This window comes from Anopheles maculipalpis, chromosome 3RL, assembly GCF_943734695.1.
Source record: "Anopheles maculipalpis chromosome 3RL, idAnoMacuDA_375_x, whole genome shotgun sequence".
Classification (NCBI taxonomy): Eukaryota; Metazoa; Arthropoda; class Insecta; order Diptera; family Culicidae; genus Anopheles; species Anopheles maculipalpis.
Window position 1 is genome coordinate 16,558,532 of NC_064872.1, and position 22,308 is coordinate 16,580,839.

Genomic DNA, 22,308 nt, shown 5'->3' on the forward strand with positions numbered 1-22,308 from the left:
GCCAAATCACGCCAAGTGCGGTGACTAAGCGAACAACCATAACGCAAAGGACATTTATAACTTGTGCAGGAAAGGAAGGCCCAACTTCTGGTCGAATGTAAAGCGTCCGTTACGTGCCGGAAGAGGAAAAACATAATAAGGGTAATGGTCCACCGTCCGGCATTCGGCAGTGTCCGGAAGACGGAAGCAACGCGCCGGCATAAGAAACCGAAATCGATCGATAACGTGGGACGAACGCGAAGCCGGTTTCGTGATAGCGGACAAAGCCACCAGCTTTCGGAGCAGTAGAATAGGGCTGTAAATGTTGCTATCAAATTAACTATTGTAATTGTGCACCGAACACAACGATGGTCCTACGCTCACAATACGGCTCACAATTCTAATGCAAATGTAGCTTTCCGATTGCACTTGCCACGATGCAAGCAACCTCAACAATGAACGTTTCCCTCTATTTTAAACGCCTCTTTGTTCGGCGGTACACAATTAATATGGAAACGTAACTGGACGCAAGTGCATTGGGCTTATCAAATATTTGCTTCCCGTCCAAATCCAAACCCGAATCGTACGCACAGAGTGCGTTGGACGCGCCGTACAGTTCAAGATGTCAGAGGGTGGGTGGGACGCCCCTCTAGGCGCGTGTGTCCGTCGATTCCGTCCTTAGAATAGGTGTAGGTGCCTGATAGAACAAACAACCATTATGCTCGTCAGTTTTGAAGTAAACGAATGTAAATATTTAACAATCTAGCTCCACGCACTTAAATGTGGCAAAGTGGCGACGAAGCTTTTGTTCGCTACAGGCAAAAAGGAACCGACAGTTTGGGTTTTCTTTTTTGCTGTAACTGGGAAAGCATTTCCTGGTTGCCATACCGTCAAGGGGCACATGCTGTTACATTTTAAAGCCCACGGTATCATTACCTTTCATATCACCGAACGGTTCAATGTCTCATAGAAACAAGCTCCAGATGTATTAAAGTTCTTCGATCGAGGCAAGTTCTAAAGAGGTAGAAATGTATTTAATTTGATTGCTTTCAGGAAAACTTACTCTCGTCAACCGCTTGCTTAGATCGAGACACTCAACCACCGCTCACTGAGTGAATAGTTTCCGATAGTTTCGTGCTGAGTGCTGAGATAGCATGTCGGTGAGTGACTAGCATGGGGCAGCATAATGGGAAGTAGCACGCACGCTCGCACGTGTCGCCAGCATAGAGCGCATAGTGCCGCGCCAGAGTTTATTCACCTTGCTTGTATACACACAAACACACATGCCTATTACCAGCGCCACGGAGAATTGTGTGTACACGTGGCCGCGGGGGGATGGTTTAGTGGCGATGATGGTAACCGTGGTGGGTATGGTGGTGGCGAATGTCCGCATGGTTCTCGAGGGGGAAGGTGTAGTGTGTAGCATAGCGATAGTAGTACTCGCGGGAGGCCGGCCCAAACCGTTTATGCTTCCAGGCTTCGTCCAAAAACTTACACCATGCGGGTGGAGCGGCAGCAAACGGGAAGCCCCCGGCGAAGGGCTAGTTTTATTTTTGGTAAAGAATAAGCAGGGAACGGTGCGTCACGCAGAGCAGTGTCTTGCGTGAGGCGTTATATTAAAAAAACACACACACACACACAACCCTAGTGCTACGCACCGGAACGCATTCGCGGAAAATGGGGAACGGTTCTGATGGTCGCGATCCCTCGGACACATCATACACACATTGTGCTCGAGGGAGGACCGCTGACAAAATATTAGATTTTGCCCTATTCGTTTACCGTCACGGGGTGGCTTTTTATGAGGTGTGTGACGGTGGAAAATTTGCATAAAGCGGTACAGGGTACAGTATTTAGCGCTTGGGATGGATGAAACATTGTGATGACCATTGTTTGCGTTCTACAATCAGCAAACGTTCCAGTTGGTCTATTATAATATTTTTACAATGTAAGCAACAGCGTTATGCACGATGGGGAATGATTTAAATAAAAAAAAAACAAGTTAAGAAATAGTTCGACACTTGATCATCAAGTTTATTGTGGGATCATAAATACTCACAAAGAATGTGCTTCCGTTTGTCATGTAAAGTACATCGAATTTGGTTAAAATCCTTTCAAATGGCAGATTTTGGTAAAACATTGTTATGTAAACAAGGAAGCCAAACTCAAGAATATCTGGAATGAGGCATATGATACGCATTGTTGAATCATTTTAAACATGTTGTCTAATTACATTCATAACCAGAACAGAACTATCGCTACCGAAATGCCGGCACTATTTGCTAGCGCCATCTATTAGTGAGTAGCAAATTGAAAATTTCTTTTCAATTGGGATGATGTTGAGAACGTTTTTTAATTTTATATTTAAGCGTGAATTATGATAAATGATATGAAAACGAGACAAAAAGGTTAATATTTTCAATATTATTAACATGCTAGTTTGAAATGATTCTTTCTGCAGTATCCATATTCCATTTCTATATTCAACGAAAACACATGCTTGTTGTTGCATATTTAAGCAAAAGATGCATCAAAATACGGGGTTTTTCTCGTATATTTTGTAAATTAAATTTAATTACCTACACTATTTGAAAAGCAATTTTTGAATAAATTCGTATAAAGATTTATTCAACGCCAATTTTACAAAAGTAAAAATAAATAAATGAAAAATAAGTTGCTAAACTATGCTTAAATGATTCAAAGTTCTACGACCCATGAGCACTTACAGTAAAAAAGTTAATTCAGAAAAAAACCTCAAAAACTCCTAAATTTCTAAGTTGACCAGTCAAGAAATCAAGAAACTTCTCAGCTGCAAACTTACCATTAGCCGAATGATTTACGGTCAATTCATCCGGAAGCAATGAGCATGCATCTTAACATCCAGCATCATCCCGCCTTCAGCAGAACGACGACACAATCGCTATCTAGCTGCTAGTTGCATCTTCCTTTAATAGCTTCCTGTTTCACAAATACTGCATGAACAAAAAAATAAAAATGTTAGCCAACGCTAGCAAGTAGCTACTTTGTAGAGCGTGCCGTTAACGATGCAGAATGAAAGCGCTCTGGCCAACTCTGTTGGCTCTGTAAACGAGTGTTCCTGCTCCGGACCGGAGAAAAACCATATCCAGCCCCGGTAGCACGCAATTGGAATCCAGCTTCTTCCGTTGCATCACCCATCTCTCCCTCCGGCCCTGCTCGAGTGCCCGTAATGAAGACGCACTTAATTACGACGTTGCCGTGTGCCACCGTGGTGATGTCATTTAGATCAAAGGATGCACTAACTGCTCCTGGAAAGTGGCATTCAACTTTGTGCTGCAAGTGCAGTGCTGTTTTGCCGAAGTGGATGCTTTTTGTGCTATTGTGAATGTTGTTTTTAATGCTGTCGCTAATTGATTTGGTTGGCAAACAACAAGTGTCTCGGTGGCGCTGCACGCTTGGAAGTGTTTGAGTGGGATTCATTAAATTTACGTTAGTTTCAGCAAAGGGGGGAAACCTTTGCTCAACTTTTAACATGACAATCTTCACCATGAAAGCAGGGGCTAAAACAAACAACCCTCAGCCCACGAAGCAAGGTGTCAATCGGCGTAATGTCTCCGTAGGGATTCGAATGTAATTTGGCTGATTTATTATTACCCTTGTACAGCTGCCAGCTCTCCGAAAGCGGGCGTAAAGTAGCAGGAACAGTAACTGACGCCACAGCAACGCGCACAAACAATCGGCAAACATCGTTCCGTTTGATGAATCTTTATAATTAAAACTATGAAAATTGCATTTATTTGCATAACAGAGCAATAAATTAAGTCCCTCTGCTCCCAGTGCATTCCGAGGGCTGGCGAGACTCTGCTCAATGCATGCGGGTGCATTACGCCCAGGATGTTCCCGGCCGTGTTCTTGCTCGGTTTTACACACCCGAGACTGGATGGTTGGATTCTGTAAAGTTTTACAACCATCCATCCCTCACCCCCCCCCCCCCCCCTCCGCTGCAAGGGCTGTTAGTGGTTCTTCCGCTAACGGCGCTAACCCGGTGTCGACGTGCATTTGCGCTTTTAATTTGCAAATCATTTCTCCCTGCTGCCTTTCAATACCGTCGCTTAGTGTGCAAGGTGAGTGACCTCCGGTGGTATAGAGACGATGGATTCGGATGAGAGTGAAGTGAAGGACCCACGCAGCGTGAGGGTATCGTCATTCGTCGTCTCTAAACGATGGCGTAATGCTTGTGAATGTTAACTGATGCCCTTAGTTGCTCCTGCTCCTGCTGCTACGGCTGCTGCCAGCAGGGTATCGAGTGTAAGCTGCAAAAAGGCGAATCTATCCCCTCCGTCTAACAACTGCCATCCACATCGTACGCGCGTGGGAGGATAAAACTCTCTCACTCGTGAAGTAATGAAGTGGTTTGCAACACCACCAGCCACCAACGTGCCCGCACCGGGCGAGGAGATTTCGCACCGTGGGTTGATGGTCTTTTCTGTCACTGTGAGGAGGTCGGAAATGTCACACTTTCGCATTTTGCATTGCAAATGCCGTATGACAAATCGTGGCCACGTACGAATCAGCTGTAATCGCAGGTGTCACGTTGCCTGCTGCGTACAAGGTGTGAAAGAATTGGATCGAATTGAAAATATAGAAATCGGTTAAAAATTCCTATGTTTGAGAGTTTTTATGTGAATTTTTAAAAAACACACCCAGGCATACAGATTGGCAACCTGATCCAGGGTATGGTTCTGCTAATCATCTGACATGCGTCTTTTCTCTGATTTTGACATATCGCCCAAAGTCGTTTGCATATGCTTCTCTCGTCACCATTGTTGGCCCACTACTAGCTCATAACTTGAACATCACGTGCATGACGTCATAACGAGATGGCTCCCAGACGCATGGCGAAGCTCTGATCTATGCGTTCAATTTCGGCATTCCAATATGGTCGAAGGGGTGGCATATTTATAGAACTCCCCGCAAGTATAATGCAAACGATTCGTAACGGGTGGGCCCCCAATATACGACCACCCTGGAGCCGGAGACGCTCAGTTTCTGACGATTCAATATGATTGATGTTCCGCCAGAGAGATGAAACACACCCCTGTAATTTATTTTACCATATGGTGGAAAACACTGACTAAGAGACACTTTTTCCATAAAAAGCGGGAGTGTTTTCCTTAGGTGACAAATTTATAAAATTAATATATGTTTTTGAAGTAAATTAAATTCATTTAAAGTTATTCAAAATTGTAAGGGCAATGACACTCTTCACAGCATTTTCAATTTGTATGCATTTCTACCGCTTTTATTCATTATGCTTAACACACTTGTTATAACCACTTCCACTTATCAAAACCACAAATAGCTGTTCATCATCAGAACTGATAAAAATGCCAACCAGCACGGAACAAAATGCCACTTGTACGCACTCAACACAGTGACGTGATGCCCTCATAGCGTGTGTTTGCGAGTCGTACGAATTTCGCAATCGAGTTCTGCAAGCAATGGCGGCCGCTTGCTGTTATTCGCCATTCCTGACCTAAGTCAACGTTTATTGAAGTGCGCATCACCGCCGGCAACAGCAGAAGCAATGGCCACATTATCTTGCTTGCTTCTATCGTACGTCTGTCTGTTATTTGTTTCGTTTCATTAAGCACGGTATGCGACGGTTGTCGTTAGTGCAACCTGTCTGAAATTAATTCTTCAAAGTCGAATAACCGTGTACGTTGATGACTTACATGTACTCACATTATTTGCACAATTTAATTTCTTTCCTTTAAGATCTATCAAAACCAATCTATACCTCAGAATGTTGTCCAATTTTTCGATTGTTTTCCACAACGAAACACACGTACGGCTTGTCCAAAATTTGCTCACCGGTATCACGCGTCACGCTCGTTATCGTTTGATTGGAGGACGGTCGGCAACGACTTGCCAAAGCAACAAGCCAATAATGACAATAATCATCGGTCCCGTCCACTGGCAAACACTGGCATGATGATATTGGTGGTGGTAATGGTTGAAACGGTAGTGGTGTAAAATTTATCACCTAAACAAACACCAGCTCCAGCAGCTATCATTGCTCCGTTTCGCACACCCCAAAGCATGATGATTCGCGCGCACTTGCGTTTTCGTACGGTAATTGCACGGCCTGCAATAAGAATATTGTTTATTTTCCGTTTATTCTTCTCTCCCCCCTGCTACGATTTCCTCCTATCTTGTCGCGCCATTTGACCTAAATTCGGCCCCAATTTCTGCAAAACCTACTGCCGATGGATTCGAGCGAAGGGGGAGATAGGGAAGGATTCCTATCTAACGGCACCCTCGTCTAGACACCGCGAGAGTAGGTTGCGAGGTTTCGTGTTGAGGTAGGTTTCTGAATTGGACACTCACTCCACCGCAGTCACCAATCGGTGCGCCGAAATTGATGCTTTCAGAAGGAATCGTGTCTCCTCAGGAAACATTTCTGATAACACACTGCCCCTCAAACCGAAGCTCTTCTCCAGCGCCTCTCTGGAAAACTGCATAAACGTACACCGCCACGTAAAATGGGTCAACGGCGAGTTTGCATCATACCATGGTTGGAGTATTTGTTTTCGCTACCGTTCCCACGGTGCGACGGTGTTCTTCCTAATGGAAAGCGAAAGTTTGCCGACGCGAGTGTTGATGCGTCTGGCCGCGTTTTGCGAAGGGCGCAGACATCGTTGCGTTGATGGAATGATAGCCTTTTTATGCGGTAGCAGTCAGACAAGCCCCCGGCTCCCATTATCTGGAGCGAAGCGGTTCAAGCAAAGCAAAATAATCGATCGTAATTAGGACCGATTGATCGTGCAAGCAGAGAAGAAGGAAGTAAACCGGTCGTACCGGTGCAACCGTATTACGACGGTGTCATGAATCATTACATGAGCAGGACACTCGGCTTGGTGGCCGGCACAAAAAAAAACTTCATTTAAATAATTTTGTGTGTTTTAAACTTCACCACTGCCTTTCACGGTGGTCGATGGAGACGCCAAGTTGTTTTCGTTTTCACATCAGTCCACATCAAAAGCACATCATCTTATTGCTGTTTCTTGATGTAAACATTTGCTCCGTAATGTAAACGTCTCCTCTAAAAGCCATCGACGAAAGCTATCGTTGTCAAGACACACTCTGTGCCATCCCGTTGGTGTAGTGTCTAGAATAAACATTCCCTTCGGTGTTCAGCATGCATGCGTCCGTCGGCGGAAAAAGAAGAGCCATAAGACACAAAGCCAAATGACGATGAGATCGCATCACTTCCGCCATCTACCACATCTGTCCGACTTACTCGTTGTCGTTCAAGACTTCCCGCTTGCCTGGAATGCATGGACGGTATCCACTGGATGCCAATTTCTAAAGCATTCCATCTGCCAAATCCCAGCAATGAGAACGGCAAGGGTCGATGGCACGATGCTCCAGCCGTGCCTGCCTTCTAGCGTGGCGCACCAGCGGCTCATCATGTCGATGTCAATGTACAACGCCATCGCCTGTGCAGCGATTATGCAACGCGTGCGCATAAAACCGTAACATTACCTCCCTTTAACTCCAAACGCCCTGTACTGCATATCCGTCTAATGCACTTTTTGCATGCATCGACCCTCAACGACGTCCATAAAACGAATGAAAAAAGACTCTCGCAGACACACACACACACAAGCACATCCGAGGAAAAAGCGACAAAGCTAAAGCGCAAAATTAAAACAGTCCATCAACGGAATGGCAAATGCTGCGGCCCAGGAAACATACGGCAGTTCCGTTGCCGTGCGCCACAATGAAGCGCTTGATGCACTTCTAATGAATGGGTGTGCATGTTTATCGAACGTACCTGACCTATCCCAAAATGGGACCCCGTATGCATGCACTTCACACACACACACCGACATACATGCAGACTTGGTGGCTTTTTCACTGTCGCGACAGCAGGATGGATGATGGAATTGCTCCCTCTACGAACAATGCGTCCTATTTCTCTTCCCAGCCATTCAGTTGCTCAGCTTTGTTATCTGCGACTCGTCTGTCTGGCAAGATACGCTTCAGATAGTGGGATATGCCAAAAAGTTGGTACAGATAGGACTGGGTAAAAAAGCCTACCGCTAGAGGCAAAAAAAAAGGGAACGTTCAAGAAGCATCTTACCGGGTGCATCGATCCTTCTCGTCTATGTTTCCTTGTACACGCTGCTGTGGGACTGTAGTATGATATTCTTTGCCATTTGCTGGGAACTCATGGGCGCTTATGTGAGTTACGCGTTCGATACCACCGGATGTTTCGCTCGATGGTTGAGCTATGAAGCTAGGGCGAGGAAAGCATCATAGCACACAGCACGCCTTGGGATGCTTTTTTAATCGATAATCTCTGGACCTGGGCCAACATTTGTGCTAACATGTGAATCCGGTACCGGGATGTCTGCCAAACCGTCTGGAGCGATAGGAAAGACTGTGACTGTGAAAATGGTCGATATGTTCCGCTGCGAGGGAACATTATACCAGCATCTGGGCGCTGGGAAAAGAACAAACACCAGGCATACCACTTTTTGTGCCAACTGTCTAGCGATGGTTATCTCATTCAGTTCAATTAACAAATGGATCGATTGTTTGCGTTTTCCACTTACTGGAAAATTGCGTTTGTGAGTGTGTGTTATAAGCAAATGCATTGGATGTTCATCGATTCTGATACACCCCAAGCGCGCGTAGCCGATATTAAACGCTTTCGATTATCTTCGTTTCAGCTGTCAAATTTGGACGTATGTCGAAGAAGCAACGGGAGAAGGTCGAGGACGAGGTACGGTTTCATCGGGCTCAGATGCGCGCACAAAATGATGCAGCCCCGGACAGTTCCGTGTTCGACACGCAAACACCTTCCAGCAGCGATCAGTTGCATCACGGTTACAATGGGTAATGTATCGAAAAAAGGAGAAATGTTTGATGCACTTTATTATCCGCACTAACTTTGCTCTGTTTTCTGCCCTCTCCGCAGCTACACATATTCGAACGAGGTTGGCTACAGCAGCCCGTACGGTTACTCGACCTCGGTGACACCGCAGCAGACGATGGGCTACGACATCTCGGCCGATTACGTGGATAGTACAACAACTTATGAACCAAGAAGTACGATGATAGACTCAGATTTCATAAGTGGACACAGTGAGTATCATATCATCGCAATCCCAATCATCCTCTCCAAGAATTCTCCCCCAAGAGTTCTTAGTTCCTTTGCTTTGACATTCATATGGATGATACACATCAATGGTTGTGGTAAAAAGTAAACTATTACTCTTCACTTAATATACACTCCCATTAATCGAAAGCTAACTGGCATTGGGTGCATGTCATCTTACTTGTAGAGCACACTGTCCGCAATAACTTTCTTCCCCTTCACTGTGCGTGTCATCTTCCCTGCCCACACTCGAATACTAACTTCAGTGACAGGCGATGTAAATAACCCATAACCGTACTTCCCCGTCTTCTTCTGCTACTAACACCTCACCTTCCAGACAAGGATGGCTCGCCAGATCAGAACCGGGCAATCACGCTCAACGATATTCGTTTGGCGCGTGTGCAACAAACGACCGCCACGACAACCACCGGCAGTGATGTGATCGCGGGCTCGGACGGCGGCGGTGTCAACGATGGTGGTGGAGGACCCCGAGGTCTTGCACCTCAGCAGCAAGCAGGTCAAACCACCGCCCAGCACACGATCCCGCAGCAACCACAACAGCAGCAGCAGCAGCAACAGTCGACTGCTGTCACGGCGCTGGCAAACCATCAAACCACCGGCAACAACGGCAACAGCAATGGCACTACCAATAATAGTACAATTATAACCATCAAGCAAGAGCAACTAACCAATGTCGATAGCATTGTTGGTAGCTTTGTCGATTCAACCACCTTCTTGCCATCGCCGCCCACCAGTCAGCAGCAGCAACAACAGCAGCAGCAACATCCACACCACCATCAACACCAGTTGGGCAACGCGACGATGGTTACGGCCAATGGTGGCGTTGCGGGCATGAGCACGGTATCCGCAACGACGGCGGTGGTTGCAGTGGCAGCCACAACTGTTCCAACACCCGTTTCAGGATCAGGTGCGGTTCGAGGTTCGACAACATGCTTTCTCCAACCGCTAATGCCACTCTCCTCTTCATCACAATCCTTTTGCTGGCGCGGTGCTGTGCTTGACCCGTAGATGCTATCCACCACGCGTTACTAACCGAAACCGAATCTTGTATTTCTTTCTTTTTTTCTTTCTCTCTTTCTACTCCCTACACTCTGCATTTGGACACTTCACCCTTTCCTACATACACCACCACCACAAACGCATACACACACACATGTAACACTAAACGTAAATTTCCTGTAAATCATCTTGAACATGAACCCCATTCTTAACTCACTCACCACCTAATGCCCACTAATGCTACGACACAATGTTTGGTAATGCACGCTACTACTCCCTTACTCGAAATGGCTCCTCTAGATGTCACTGGTAGTAACCTTAGACGGAACGATTGCTGCCAGAATCCGGTCACGACTGGTGGCACCGGTTCGGATGGTATTCCGCACTCACAGGCTCAACACCATCACCATCACCAGAACACACCGGTATCGTTTGGCGAGGATGATAGCTCCTGCGATTCGCATACACGATGGGGTAATGGGGATACTAATCTCTCTTAGTATGTACGATAACAATAGTGCCCTGTATCGATAGCTCACTAACCTTACCGTAGTTAGAAGCTTGCAACCGTACGCTCCTGTTAGCGGATCCGCTCAAATGTCCTATTCATTGCTAATGCTCAAATTGATGATGTTGAAATGAAACGTTTTGTCCATTGTTGGAATTAGGTTTTGGCAACAAACTTCTACATAGTGCTCCTTTCTTACTATTTGCAGCCGAAGGTGATATCAACGATGTGCTGATAAAGACGCTTGCTGAAGCGCACGCAAATACCAACCACAAGCTAGAGATAGTGCACGAAATGTTCAGAAAACCACAGGTAAGGGTCAATTTGCGTTCATCGTTGAATTGCGATACATATTTAACACACTTCCGTATGGTTGCAGGATGTTTCCCGCTTACTCTACTATAAGAACATGACCCAAGAGGAGCTGTGGTTGGACTGTGCGGAGAAGCTAACAGCCATGATACAGCAGATCATTGAGTTCGCCAAGCTGATACCGGGCTTTATGCGATTAAGTCAAGACGATCAGGTAAGTAGATCGTATCTTTTTGCATTCGCGCTACCGGTGTAGCGCTTGATTTTGCAGAAGTTAATGATCATTAGACAGAGACACAGACGACCACTAACTACCACGTTAGATTTCAATCAGTAGTAACTTAGTAAGAGCGGTGTACAACTGTTACAACTCATTGCTCTAACAACTATCAGACACACTCGTTTGTTGTGCATCTCGCTAAACCATTGCTCCGGGGTTTATGATCTTGCCCACAGATTCTACTCCTCAAAACGGGCTCGTTCGAGCTAGCGATCGTGCGCATGTCTCGACTGATGGATCTCTCAACCAACTCCGTGCTGTACGGTGACATTATGCTACCGCAGGAAGCCTTCTACACGTCCGACTCGTTCGAGATGAAACTGGTGGCGTGTATATTCGAGACGGCGAAAAGTATTACGGAGTTGAAGCTGACAGAAACGGAGCTGGCGCTCTATCAAAGTCTGGTGCTACTGTGGCCTGGTAAGAACGTCCAATTATGTGCTTCCTAAGTGGCTTCGCCAATCGGTGCATTTGTTCGTACAACCAAACTATATCCCTACTTCCTTACCTTTTTTTTTTGCAGAACGAAATGGTGTGCGAGGTAACACGGAAATACAGCGACTGTTCAACATGAGTATGTCCGCAATCCGGCAGGAGATTGAAGCGAACCATGCACCGCTCAAAGGTGACGTGACGGTGCTCGATACGTTGCTCAACAAAATACCCACTTTCCGGTAAGTTGTGTGGCTTATGGGCAGGCCTAAGTTGAAGCAAAAAAAAAATCTAATGCATTGTATGTCTCCCGTCAACTCTTTCCATACAGTGAGCTCTCCATCATGCATATGGAAGCGTTACAGAAGTTCAAACAGGATCACCCGCAATACGTTTTCCCGGCACTGTACAAGGAACTGTTCTCGATCGACTCGCAGCAAGATCTGATGACATAACAGGATGATCATGGCTATCATCAGCCGCCACCGCAGCAACAACATCAGCAGCAGCACCACCATCACCACCACCAGCAAGAGTCATCGCAGACACATTATCAACAGCAGCAACCAGCAATCGGCACGATATCGCACGATTCCAACCAGCAGCAGCAGTACCAACATTCCTCTTCGTCGTCGTCCGGATCGTCCTCGTCATTGTCGTCGTGCGGTCGCCGGGAGGACACGATCGTTGCTAGCGAGCTGGACGAAGCAATAGGACCACCGTCGATAACGGATAGCAATACAACCAATGGCAACAATACGTTCATCATCATCATCCAAAACGATGGCGGCGTCGATGAAGCCGGTCATCTAACGGCCGGCGTCAATCATTAAGTTGTAACCTGCTCAAAATAACGATACATTACAATCGATAACCATATACACGGTGAAGGTGGTAGTAAAGCAGGTGGCAAAAAACGGAAAAAGTATGAAAAACGCTACAAAAAAAAAACAAGAAAATCCACTCACACACATACAAAACACAACAAAAAACACTGAAAAACGAGAAAGAGAAAGCGCTAGTTGATGGAGATTGGACAGAAGAAGGAAAGGAAAAACCTAGTATGCACCCTTTAGCAATTGTTGATGTAAATGAATTTACAAGATTTGTTATATTATTTTAATAACTCGTAAGTCAATAACACTGACGCATAGCATAGGAAATCGAGGAGGGGCATGGCTAGGGCAATGATATGGCAGGATGAGGATAGCGAATGAGTTAATGTAATGGAAAGGAAATGTATTTTAAATTATTTTCCTTTCTTCCATTTTTTTTATATTCATATATATATATTCGTGCCTCGATCATGGATCATATACTGATCGTTGTTTTCTATTGTCTATTTTTAAACAAGATTTGTTTCTTTTATTTTTTAAACAAACACACACATACACACACAAACGATTAGACTGTTTCGAAGCAAACGCGTGTTGTTGTAGTTAAGCGACTGGGTGAATTTGAGCCCTATCAGACCCGTGTACCCGTGACAAGGAGTGGACGCAACGTGCACACGTACATAAAGAAAAAAAAAACACTCACACATACACACAAACAAACACACATATAAAAAGTGCAATGATCAGTCGATCTAGAAGAGGATAAAGAAGGATTTTCGGGCTCCGAGCCCGGGGATCTGAGCGTATCGAACAGACAACAAGTTTTATTTTTGCGGTTTATGCACGACACCTTTGCTCTGCATAGTTTGGCATAGATTAAGACGAGTTCTGCCCACCTGGTTGGTGGCGCACTGGTGAACATTGTTTTGCTTTCGTTTAGGGATTTTTTCTCTTATTTCTTCGGCAAGCGGCTAACGTACAAAACGAGAATGAATTACTGTTTTTCTTATTTGTTTTTTTTTTTTCGTTTCGGACAACTTATTGTGTATCGCGAGGGGCGCGAGTGGCAAAGAGTAATAGGCGAGATGCGGTATGTTAGGAAAATTTGCGGACTGGCACCGGGTTTCCATGCGAACGGTGCGTGTCGGTCCGTTGCAACTGAATAGTCTGATTTCTTTAGTTAATACCTTCCCGATATGGAAAGCGATCGAGAGAAAGAAAGAGAAATTGACACGAAAACGATGAAGAAGAAGAAAAAAGCAACACACAAAAGCAACTGAAAGCACGTTTTACACAAACGACAGAACAGAATCTCTCCCAATTTTTCTCTCTTTCGTTTTAGGGTCGCTGTAATTGTACGTGTTTTTTGTTTTTAATTTCTTATCTAGAGTAAGTGACTTATAGTATACCTTTTATTCCTTACATTTGCTGGAAGCACTGTCAAAAAGGCGAAACACATTTGGCAAATAATGAGTTGTGTGGGCATGTGTGTATGAAAAAGCAAGAAACAATATAGGAAACAGCAATCGTAGGACAACAGCCACCAAACTTACTATCCCAGTACTCAGATTCGTTTTTGTTTTCTCTGCCTGCGTACTGCATTTTTTCACGCAAGCCCAGCTAAGGGTGATCACCTTTTCGCTCAGTATTAGAACGACGGAACGGAAAGGAAGTTTAATACTAAACAAACAACAACAAAAACCAAGGAACCGAAATAGACTTGCTGCTACATCATTTACGCCAAGTACACGCTCATTTCGCACACTAGCTTCTTTCATTTTAATTGCCTTCGAACTAGCTAAATAATCGACCCTTTTTGGCATCCGAAAAGATTCGATTCAACCCAGCAGCTTCAAGTTTTCGCTTGTTGTTGACGGCAGGGCAAACTGTTGTTGAGTTTTACTTGGAGAGACACACAGACAAATGGCTTAGCAAATTGCAAACCACCGTAGCTTTATCACTTCCCTCCAATAAAGAAGTGGAAGAACAGTTAGGGCATATTCTTAAGTCGTGGTAAACCTCCTCTCTTACGCCTTTTTACCGCCTAAACCGAGCTGTGTTACTTCGTTTTTGGCTATTCGTCACTGTTCTGTTTGTTGTTTGCTTTGTTATTCCATTGTCCTGTGTCATAGCGTTCTGCATTCGATTTGGTTTCTTTCGATAAGATAGTTAAATGTGCGCGATACAGAATGCGTTTTGCGGGTTCGGGCTTTGTAAGCAGTGAATTGCATCTAACGAAAATGACACCAGGACTGAGAAAGCGCCGCTAAAATAAAGCGAAAAGAAAATTCAAAACACGTACTGAAATTATATAATAAGATATATTGTAGAACAAATTTTCGCCTAGCAAACTTACTAATAGCACAGAAACACACTCACTCACACACACTCACACTCACCTGGCAATCCATCCTTGCAAGCATAAAATTGGCAATTGCATTACGTACAAAGAATGGAAATTAAATTACAAGCATTAAGCGTGTACTGTTTTTTTTTAACTCTTTACGTTGGTATGCTCGTTTCAAAAGAACCATTTACTCTATGTTTTATTGCCAGTTACGTACAAATGGTTAAGTGTTGTTTAATTATAATCAGAACGAAAAATCGCACACTTCCATCTAACTAAATAGATAAATCAAACGCGTCGATCGATTTTTGGGATACGAACATTTCTTCAGGACAAAAGTGGACAAAATAAAGTTATTTTTGTAGTTGATCACACATCACTTGGCCAATCATCTTTCTTCAGGTAACTGAAAGCAAATTAAAAAAACAAAAACCAACAAAATTCACAAATACAGAAACCAAAACCATTTAAACTGAAATCTGATAACAAACTCTACAAGATATGAATATAATAAACAAAATCAATACACAACAGATCAAACAGTAAATTGGCTCGAATTGAGAATGTTAGGCACAGGACAGACACACACACACACAAACGGTTAACGGACAACAAATTCGAACCGAAAATGAAATGAGAACTTATAAATGTATGGGTGCTTCTATATGAAAAATATATATATAGGTATATATAAAGAGAGAGATAAAGATAGGTGATGAGGATGAAAAGAAAACAAAGCAGAATGATATACATATATATACATCTATATTTAAAAAAACAAACAAAAACTAAAGCGATCGAAGAAATAAGAGAAAGAATAAGGAATGTAGCAAAATATGGGTTGGGGCAAATGCTTAACAACAACAAGCTTTAGTAAAGCGGTTATAGCTGGTAAAATTGGTTAAAAAAAAGTGTAACAACAAGGAAAAAGTGCAACAAACATCAAAAGACCACAAAAATACACTAAATACAAACACAGACACACAAAAACACACGTGAGAGATAATGAAACTGTTATACAAACCAATTTGGTGAGGGCTGTTAACCAGCAAAATAAGACTCAATGAAACGAAACAAAGCCGACAAGCGAAAACAAAACAAAAAAATGACTGTAGCATATGGTAGGTTATGTGGACACTGGACGGCGTTCAGGACAGCGCCGTACCGGACACAGTTACAGTTCAGAAATCAGACTCCTTAACTCGCCTGATCATCTTCACTTTTTCATGAATGTAATGAATTAATTGCCTTAAATGATATATACAAAAAAAAAAAACAAACGACATATATAAATTGCATAAAAATATACAATAAAAATATATTTAAAACGGGGTGAACGGGATGTACGAAGGGGTAAAGAAAAACACAAACCGCAAGCAAGGAAACCCAGTACGAACAGAACTGTTAATGGTTAGGGACAAATGCCCCGTGACAACAAGAAATAAAATGGAGAAAAAACACATAAAAACGATACAGAATCAGAACACACGTACGCACGAACTGCAAGCAAGTAATACACGAATCTAATACAACAGCAGCTAGGGGCGAGTTACTACTGAAAAAAAAGGGAATCACTCACATACAAAACGTGCGCCTGTGCGAACCGTTCGCAGATGGACAAAAAAGCCTGTTACAGGTGGTCTCGTGCAGTTTACATTGCATAAGGTAAATGAATATTAGCGTATAGTGATTAACTCCATTTTGTATGCGATGCACGTCGCACGATGGGACAGGGCGAAAAGCGTAAAATTATGATGGCGATGATACAAATGGAAGACAAGAAAAAAAACACAAAAACACACAGACACACATACAAAACACGGTACGGTGGAAGACGAAGAAAAAAAAAACAAAACAAAAAGCATACAAAGTAAAACGATGATTAAATGGTTATCTATAATTCTATACATATAGACTATATACATAGTGATGATAGTACGGGGGGGAAGCAGTACAGAGAGTAACAATAGTTGTAAGCAGAGCGCAAGAATGAGGTGTTAAGGCAAGTGTGGATGGCGAGAAACAAAAATAAATAATAAAAAAAAAGGTTTAAACACGGATAAGACGGGAGGCACGCTATCCGGGTGTGACATAGTTAATAGGAAAAGTTGATGAAATCTAATATAATTTAAATTAATTTAAATGCGACGATGCGAACAGGAAGGAAAAACAAAACTTTAGATACGAATAATTTTTGACTAGTGAAAATGGTGGAAAAGAAAACACACACACAAAGGCGAATGCGTTCTTTCGCTCATCGGGTGTGTATACCCGTGAATCAGGTATCAGAGCTACAAATTACTGGAAAAAACAAAAAAAAACACCCACACTTATTCACAAGCGTGACTGAGAAAAGAAAGTAAGCAAATAAACAAACAAACAAAAACACGCCACAGATTAGCGAAAGAATGCAAACGCTAACGTTAAAAGAGAAAAAAACGTTGATAAAATGATAGTACATAAAACTCACAATAGCAAAATTCGGGTAGCTCTTAAGTTCACTGAACATTTATTCTATAATCATCATCAAGATCAAGTTAGGACGAAAATGTTAGGCAGACAAAAACAAAAACCGGAGGGTGAAAATAAAAATACAGCCACAAACAAACAGTGCGGGATTTTCCCTTTTCCCATACAAACACACCCACAAAACTTACACACAGAAACACAGGTTTAATGAGAATATTGCATAATGATTCACTGAGCGGACGGAAAAGCCTTTTTGAAATAAACTGATTAATCCTTATTATGAATGTCGTTGTGTTTATTTTGTTTCATTGATTCATTGTTTAGTGTGTATTTCATATTTGTTTCTTCCTGCTGATTGTTCTGAAATTTTGTTACATTAATGATGTATGTTATCGTTGAACCAAACATGAGTATGATTTATTCGAGTACTAAGATTTTTACTAGTTTTGCAATAGGATGAAGAGTGACTATACTTTTCTCTTTTGATAATCGGAACTATTTGCTCCCTGAACAAAGAAGTCAGTTGAAAACAATTGAAAGGGCAATCTGTCTTTTTTACTCTCGTGTAAAAGAGTTTTAGGCTCAATAAGAACCAAACAACAAAACAATCTCGAGAGAAAAGAATTCAAGGATTCTAACGCACAATGAATGCAATCATACCAGGTATCACCGCATGTATGAAACTTTTTCCAAAATTAAACGAAGCACACAAAACACTTAACCAGAACGCACATCAATAGTTCAACCAATGACGTAGTAAAGGAAATTTTATTCTTCTTCTATTCTTTGTTTGATACACATCAAGACGAGAGGAAAGGAACGGGAAGGAGAAATAATTCCAAAAAAGCTAAAAGAAGATAAAAAATCAAGATCAAGTAGAAAGAAGGTGGATTATTGGTAATTTAGCTACTTGCAATCACGAACAAACTGAGGACGGGAAAAGTTCGTACCTTCGTTATGTTATGTTGAGAAATTTGTACGTTAGTGTTAAGAGCACAGCGCGGTAAAGGTGCGGCCGGGTGCGAAGAATGTTCACTGTTTGGACTAAATTTGGAAACAAGCAAGAACTGATCCTTTTGGAAAAATTTATACTACAGCACAACACAGCGCATTTTTGGAACCATACAGAACAAAACAAAAAGCATACAGAAGAACTGAATTGGATGTAAACAAAAAAAGGGGAAAGGCGTAAACATTTCACCATACTACAATCCTCTATACTGATTATATTGTTGGTTTATTTTTAAGTTTTGTTGTAGCTTGCTAATTCGCCAAGTATCACAAAATTCGAGTTCAAACAAGTTTAGATCATTGTATACAAGGGTTTTTCTTCCGTTTGGGTGTGTTTATCGTACATGTACATTTGTGAAAAGTAAATTTGAACATTCTACACCTTCTAACTCTCTTTTTCGATACGTGGACATTGCACTTTGTGCGTACATGTGCACAAACACGAAGAAGATAAAAGACTTAACTAAAACCATACGAGAGCTAGGAGTAGGCGATCAGGAAAAACAAAACCCAGCTCCAATGATGTACAGCAGTTGTTTCACATGTTTTTTTTTTATGTTTTTTTTTAACTGAATTTCTAAATGGATGATGGACTTTGTGACACAGACACGCTGTGTTTCGTTTGTGTGTAGTTTTTTCCCAGCTGATAGGCGTAACGTAATGCTGACCGGAAAGAAACGAAGGAAATTAATGTAAGGAATAGAGCGGACTTTAATATCTTTGATGAAAAAGACTACAGAAACTCCAAAGCGGAAAAAACAAATACCACAAAACTAAAAACAACATTCTGAACTCTGTATTCAAGACAAGTAACCCACAGCAAGTGAAACGTAAAATCGAAAACCTAGTAAAACTACAAAAAGAAACATAATTAGTCAAATTCAAAATGAATGGTCGTTTTCTGGCGCTTCAATGATATGATGACAGAATGGAAAGAATAAATTTTATTTCACTGTTTTCATATAAACTTAAAAGGTTTCGGGTGATTTGGTCCTTTATATTCGTGCAATCGAACGAGTACTATTTACACTACAACCGTCGCAATCTTGGCCTGATGGAAAATTTCTCAGTACCACTAACGTTCGAGCAGATTCGTTGAATCTTTCTTGCAGATGCTTCAAGACGATCACTCCATTTTCAATCGATTTTTCTGCAGCTGCATGTAACTATAAATATTCTTCACAATCCCAGCGCCGTTTTGAGTGGCTATATTGAGCCAGGTTTATGACCAGTTGATACCCAACTCCTTTGCTTATGTTTCAACATCCAACATCAGAAGGATGATCACTCCTTCTCTTTCTTCGCCTTCTTTCTTGACTTGGATTGGGTTGGCACCGGGTAAGACGAGCAAAGAATCTACTGCTAACGCCTCTGCTTCCAAACTGTGCCAAGATTGGATCACTCATCCGTATATCATTCCAGAGTAAAACAGTATTTTCCGCTAGTCTGTATTTCCAGTGTATGCTCAGTCTTAATCTTGGTTTTACGTGGAGTAAATCGTTCTCGAAGCTGCCACCTCTGATTTTTGAATGAATATCCAATACAGACAAGCACATCTCTATGGCGCGGGCTCTTGGTGATAGCAATGACCCCTGAGATTTTGATTCGATACATCGATACACCAACAAAATGCCCCTAAACTTTAACTCCAGGTCATACAAACCGTTTGGTTCAACCAAAACGAGATACAACATTTAGTTCTCACGACTTTTTCCAACACTCACATCGCTAGTACGGTTCTTAAATTATGTATAATTTTACTTACACCACATTTTAAATCATTTAAAAGAAAAATAATACATTAACCTACGTTAAACAAAACCCACCACGTAACTAAGCCACATACCCGTATTGTTGCATTGTATAAAATCTTGGAGAAAAAAAGAATTTTTCTTTTCTTCTGCTCAGATGGCCAAACCGAGAATTAAAAGGGCTTAAATAATGTTAAATAAATGCTAAATAGACATAACTCCAAGCTTCGTGGAATTGTTAAAACTCCTTCGCGAAAAGAAGGCAGAACTCAACGGCTGTCGTCTTTGTACTTCTTCTTCGACAAACCAGTGGCGTACAATAACAGGAGAAAAATGCAGCAAAAAAAAACAAGTTCAACGATCTTATTAACATGCCTTACCGGTGGACAGGGAAGCCCCTTTATCAGATTCAACTATTATCCAAATCTGCAAACCGTAAAACCAAGCCGACCAATCGCACTCCGGGTTGCCGGTAACAAAAGGGATGGTCATCCATGTTTCCGTGCGAACCGACGCACAAAGTCTTTGTTTCCCCGTTAAGAACGATTATTGTGGAGCACTTTTTTGGGGGTTTTAGTAGCCTTGGAATGAAAGGAAAGCCTCTTAGGTTTGGGTTTGGAAAATAATTACTGGCCGCATTGGCTTCCAACCAGAATTAACTTTTTGGGCGGAAACTGGCTGAATCGGAATTAAGTTACTAAAACATTAACTACCACTTTATTAGAGGTCAAATTTCTCTACAGCACCTTGATGATTTGTACCTTAGTGTTTCCGATTTCCGCAAAAATTAACTGCTACCGTGCGGTAATGTACATAATTTCCAGTTTTCCAGGAACAAACATGCTGTAACCTTGACACAACCGTTCACCAGTCACTGGGTTGGGTTCGTAACCTACCGGGCGCGCTCAAAGCATCATAAAACATTATGATGCTCCGGCGGGTAGTACTAGAAATCTTTTATAAGGGTGACAAACTCACGTTCTCGTAAACCACACACACATAAAGGCCCTAAATACAACGCACGTCAGTGCTGAGAACGCACGCTTTTGCAAAACAATAGTTAACAGGAAGCTTTGTACTACCGAAATGGTTTTGTTGTTTTAGCAGATGATTAATAATGCTCAGAAGCTGTGAATTTCAATTAGGCACGAGAGTGGATTGTGACGGTTGTAATTATTTAAAAGGGCATTAGCTCTTGGGAGTCTTCGGACGGTACAGTGATCGACATCAAATTAGTAGCTCGTCTGAACAAATATTAAATTGACAAAAGGCAAACGGCATTAAAAAATAACCAATCGAAAGATCTTTCCCTTTCAATTAAAAAGACTTCAACTATCCAGCAAGCAACGAACCCGCCATTTGCGTAGGTAAGCTAACATGCGTTAGTTCAGCTGTATTTTAGAAAACGATACAACAAATACAAATCTTCCTCGATCATGACAACATATCTATTTTCGTAGACTGATCTAACACATCTATCTAATGAGTACATCGTTTTCTTCACTCGCGACCGATTGATACGTTTTATAAACAAATGGTCCAATCAGTAAAAGAAGAACTAAGCTGGCCACTAATACAGCCAGCAATGGCTTAATTACAGGCGCGCAAACACCATCCCCTTTCCAGTGTCGTGTAGGTTTGTTGACCGCTGAGTCATCTCGCGTCAGATTCGTTCTTCTCAGGAAGATCAAACGATACAAAACTGCTAACAGGCCCTATCATACATATGTTGGAGTACAGCAGCTCCCGAACATGGCAGACGTTTGCTGTTGTCGACGGTTTAAGCCAGCGAATGAGGTCTTAATTGGGTGAGCACAATTATTGATGAGGGTGAATTCAAAAGCGATGGAGTGTGATTTTATTCAGCGACTCGTACATGCGGTAAGCAAACGTTTGTTGAATCGAATGAGGGATCAAAATTAATGTAAATAATTCTAATAAAATGTAGTCTAGCTTTAAATTAATACAGAAAGAACTGAGGAGATCATACAGTGTTCTAGAAATTTTACAATCAACCCTTTTTCTTCGGCAATTTTGGACACAATTTGGCCAAGCTTATTAGCATGACGGTGAACACGATCGCTTCGAAACGTGGAATCCCCAAAAAAATAGCTTTGTCTCTCGCCTTTCGTCTTTCGCTGGATTTTTACCCACTCAACCGGACCGGAAGGAACGACAGCCGAAATCACTGTCCAGTAGACTGTTCACTCTGTTC

At 42.4% G+C, this 22,308-nt stretch overlaps 2 protein-coding genes across 10 annotated transcripts in view; both read left to right on the plus strand.

The window, feature by feature from the left end:
• LOC126563985 (probable nuclear hormone receptor HR3) overlaps positions 1-12,205 on the plus strand; it is a 100,652-nt gene extending 88,447 nt beyond the window's left edge. For 3 of the 9 annotated variants that reach the window (XM_050220876.1, XM_050220875.1, XM_050220868.1), the window contains exons 3-11: positions 8,700-8,865; positions 8,948-9,114; positions 9,465-10,055; positions 10,448-10,621; positions 10,864-10,967; positions 11,035-11,181; positions 11,424-11,667; positions 11,771-11,921; positions 12,011-12,205. In XM_050220876.1, coding sequence (XP_050076833.1) covers positions 8,700-8,865; positions 8,948-9,114; positions 9,465-10,055; positions 10,448-10,621; positions 10,864-10,967; positions 11,035-11,181; positions 11,424-11,667; positions 11,771-11,921; positions 12,011-12,134 — 1,868 coding nt within the window. In that variant the 3' untranslated portion in view covers positions 12,135-12,205. The remainder of the gene's footprint in view (positions 1-8,699; positions 8,866-8,947; positions 9,115-9,464; positions 10,056-10,447; positions 10,622-10,863; positions 10,968-11,034; positions 11,182-11,423; positions 11,668-11,770; positions 11,922-12,010) is intronic. The other 6 variants (XM_050220877.1, XM_050220873.1, XM_050220869.1 and 3 more) reach the window with 5 other exon arrangements.
• LOC126563720 (neural-cadherin) overlaps positions 1-22,308 on the plus strand; it is a 678,265-nt gene that overhangs the window by 18,205 nt on the left and 637,752 nt on the right. The gene's annotated exons all lie outside the window — the stretch shown is intronic.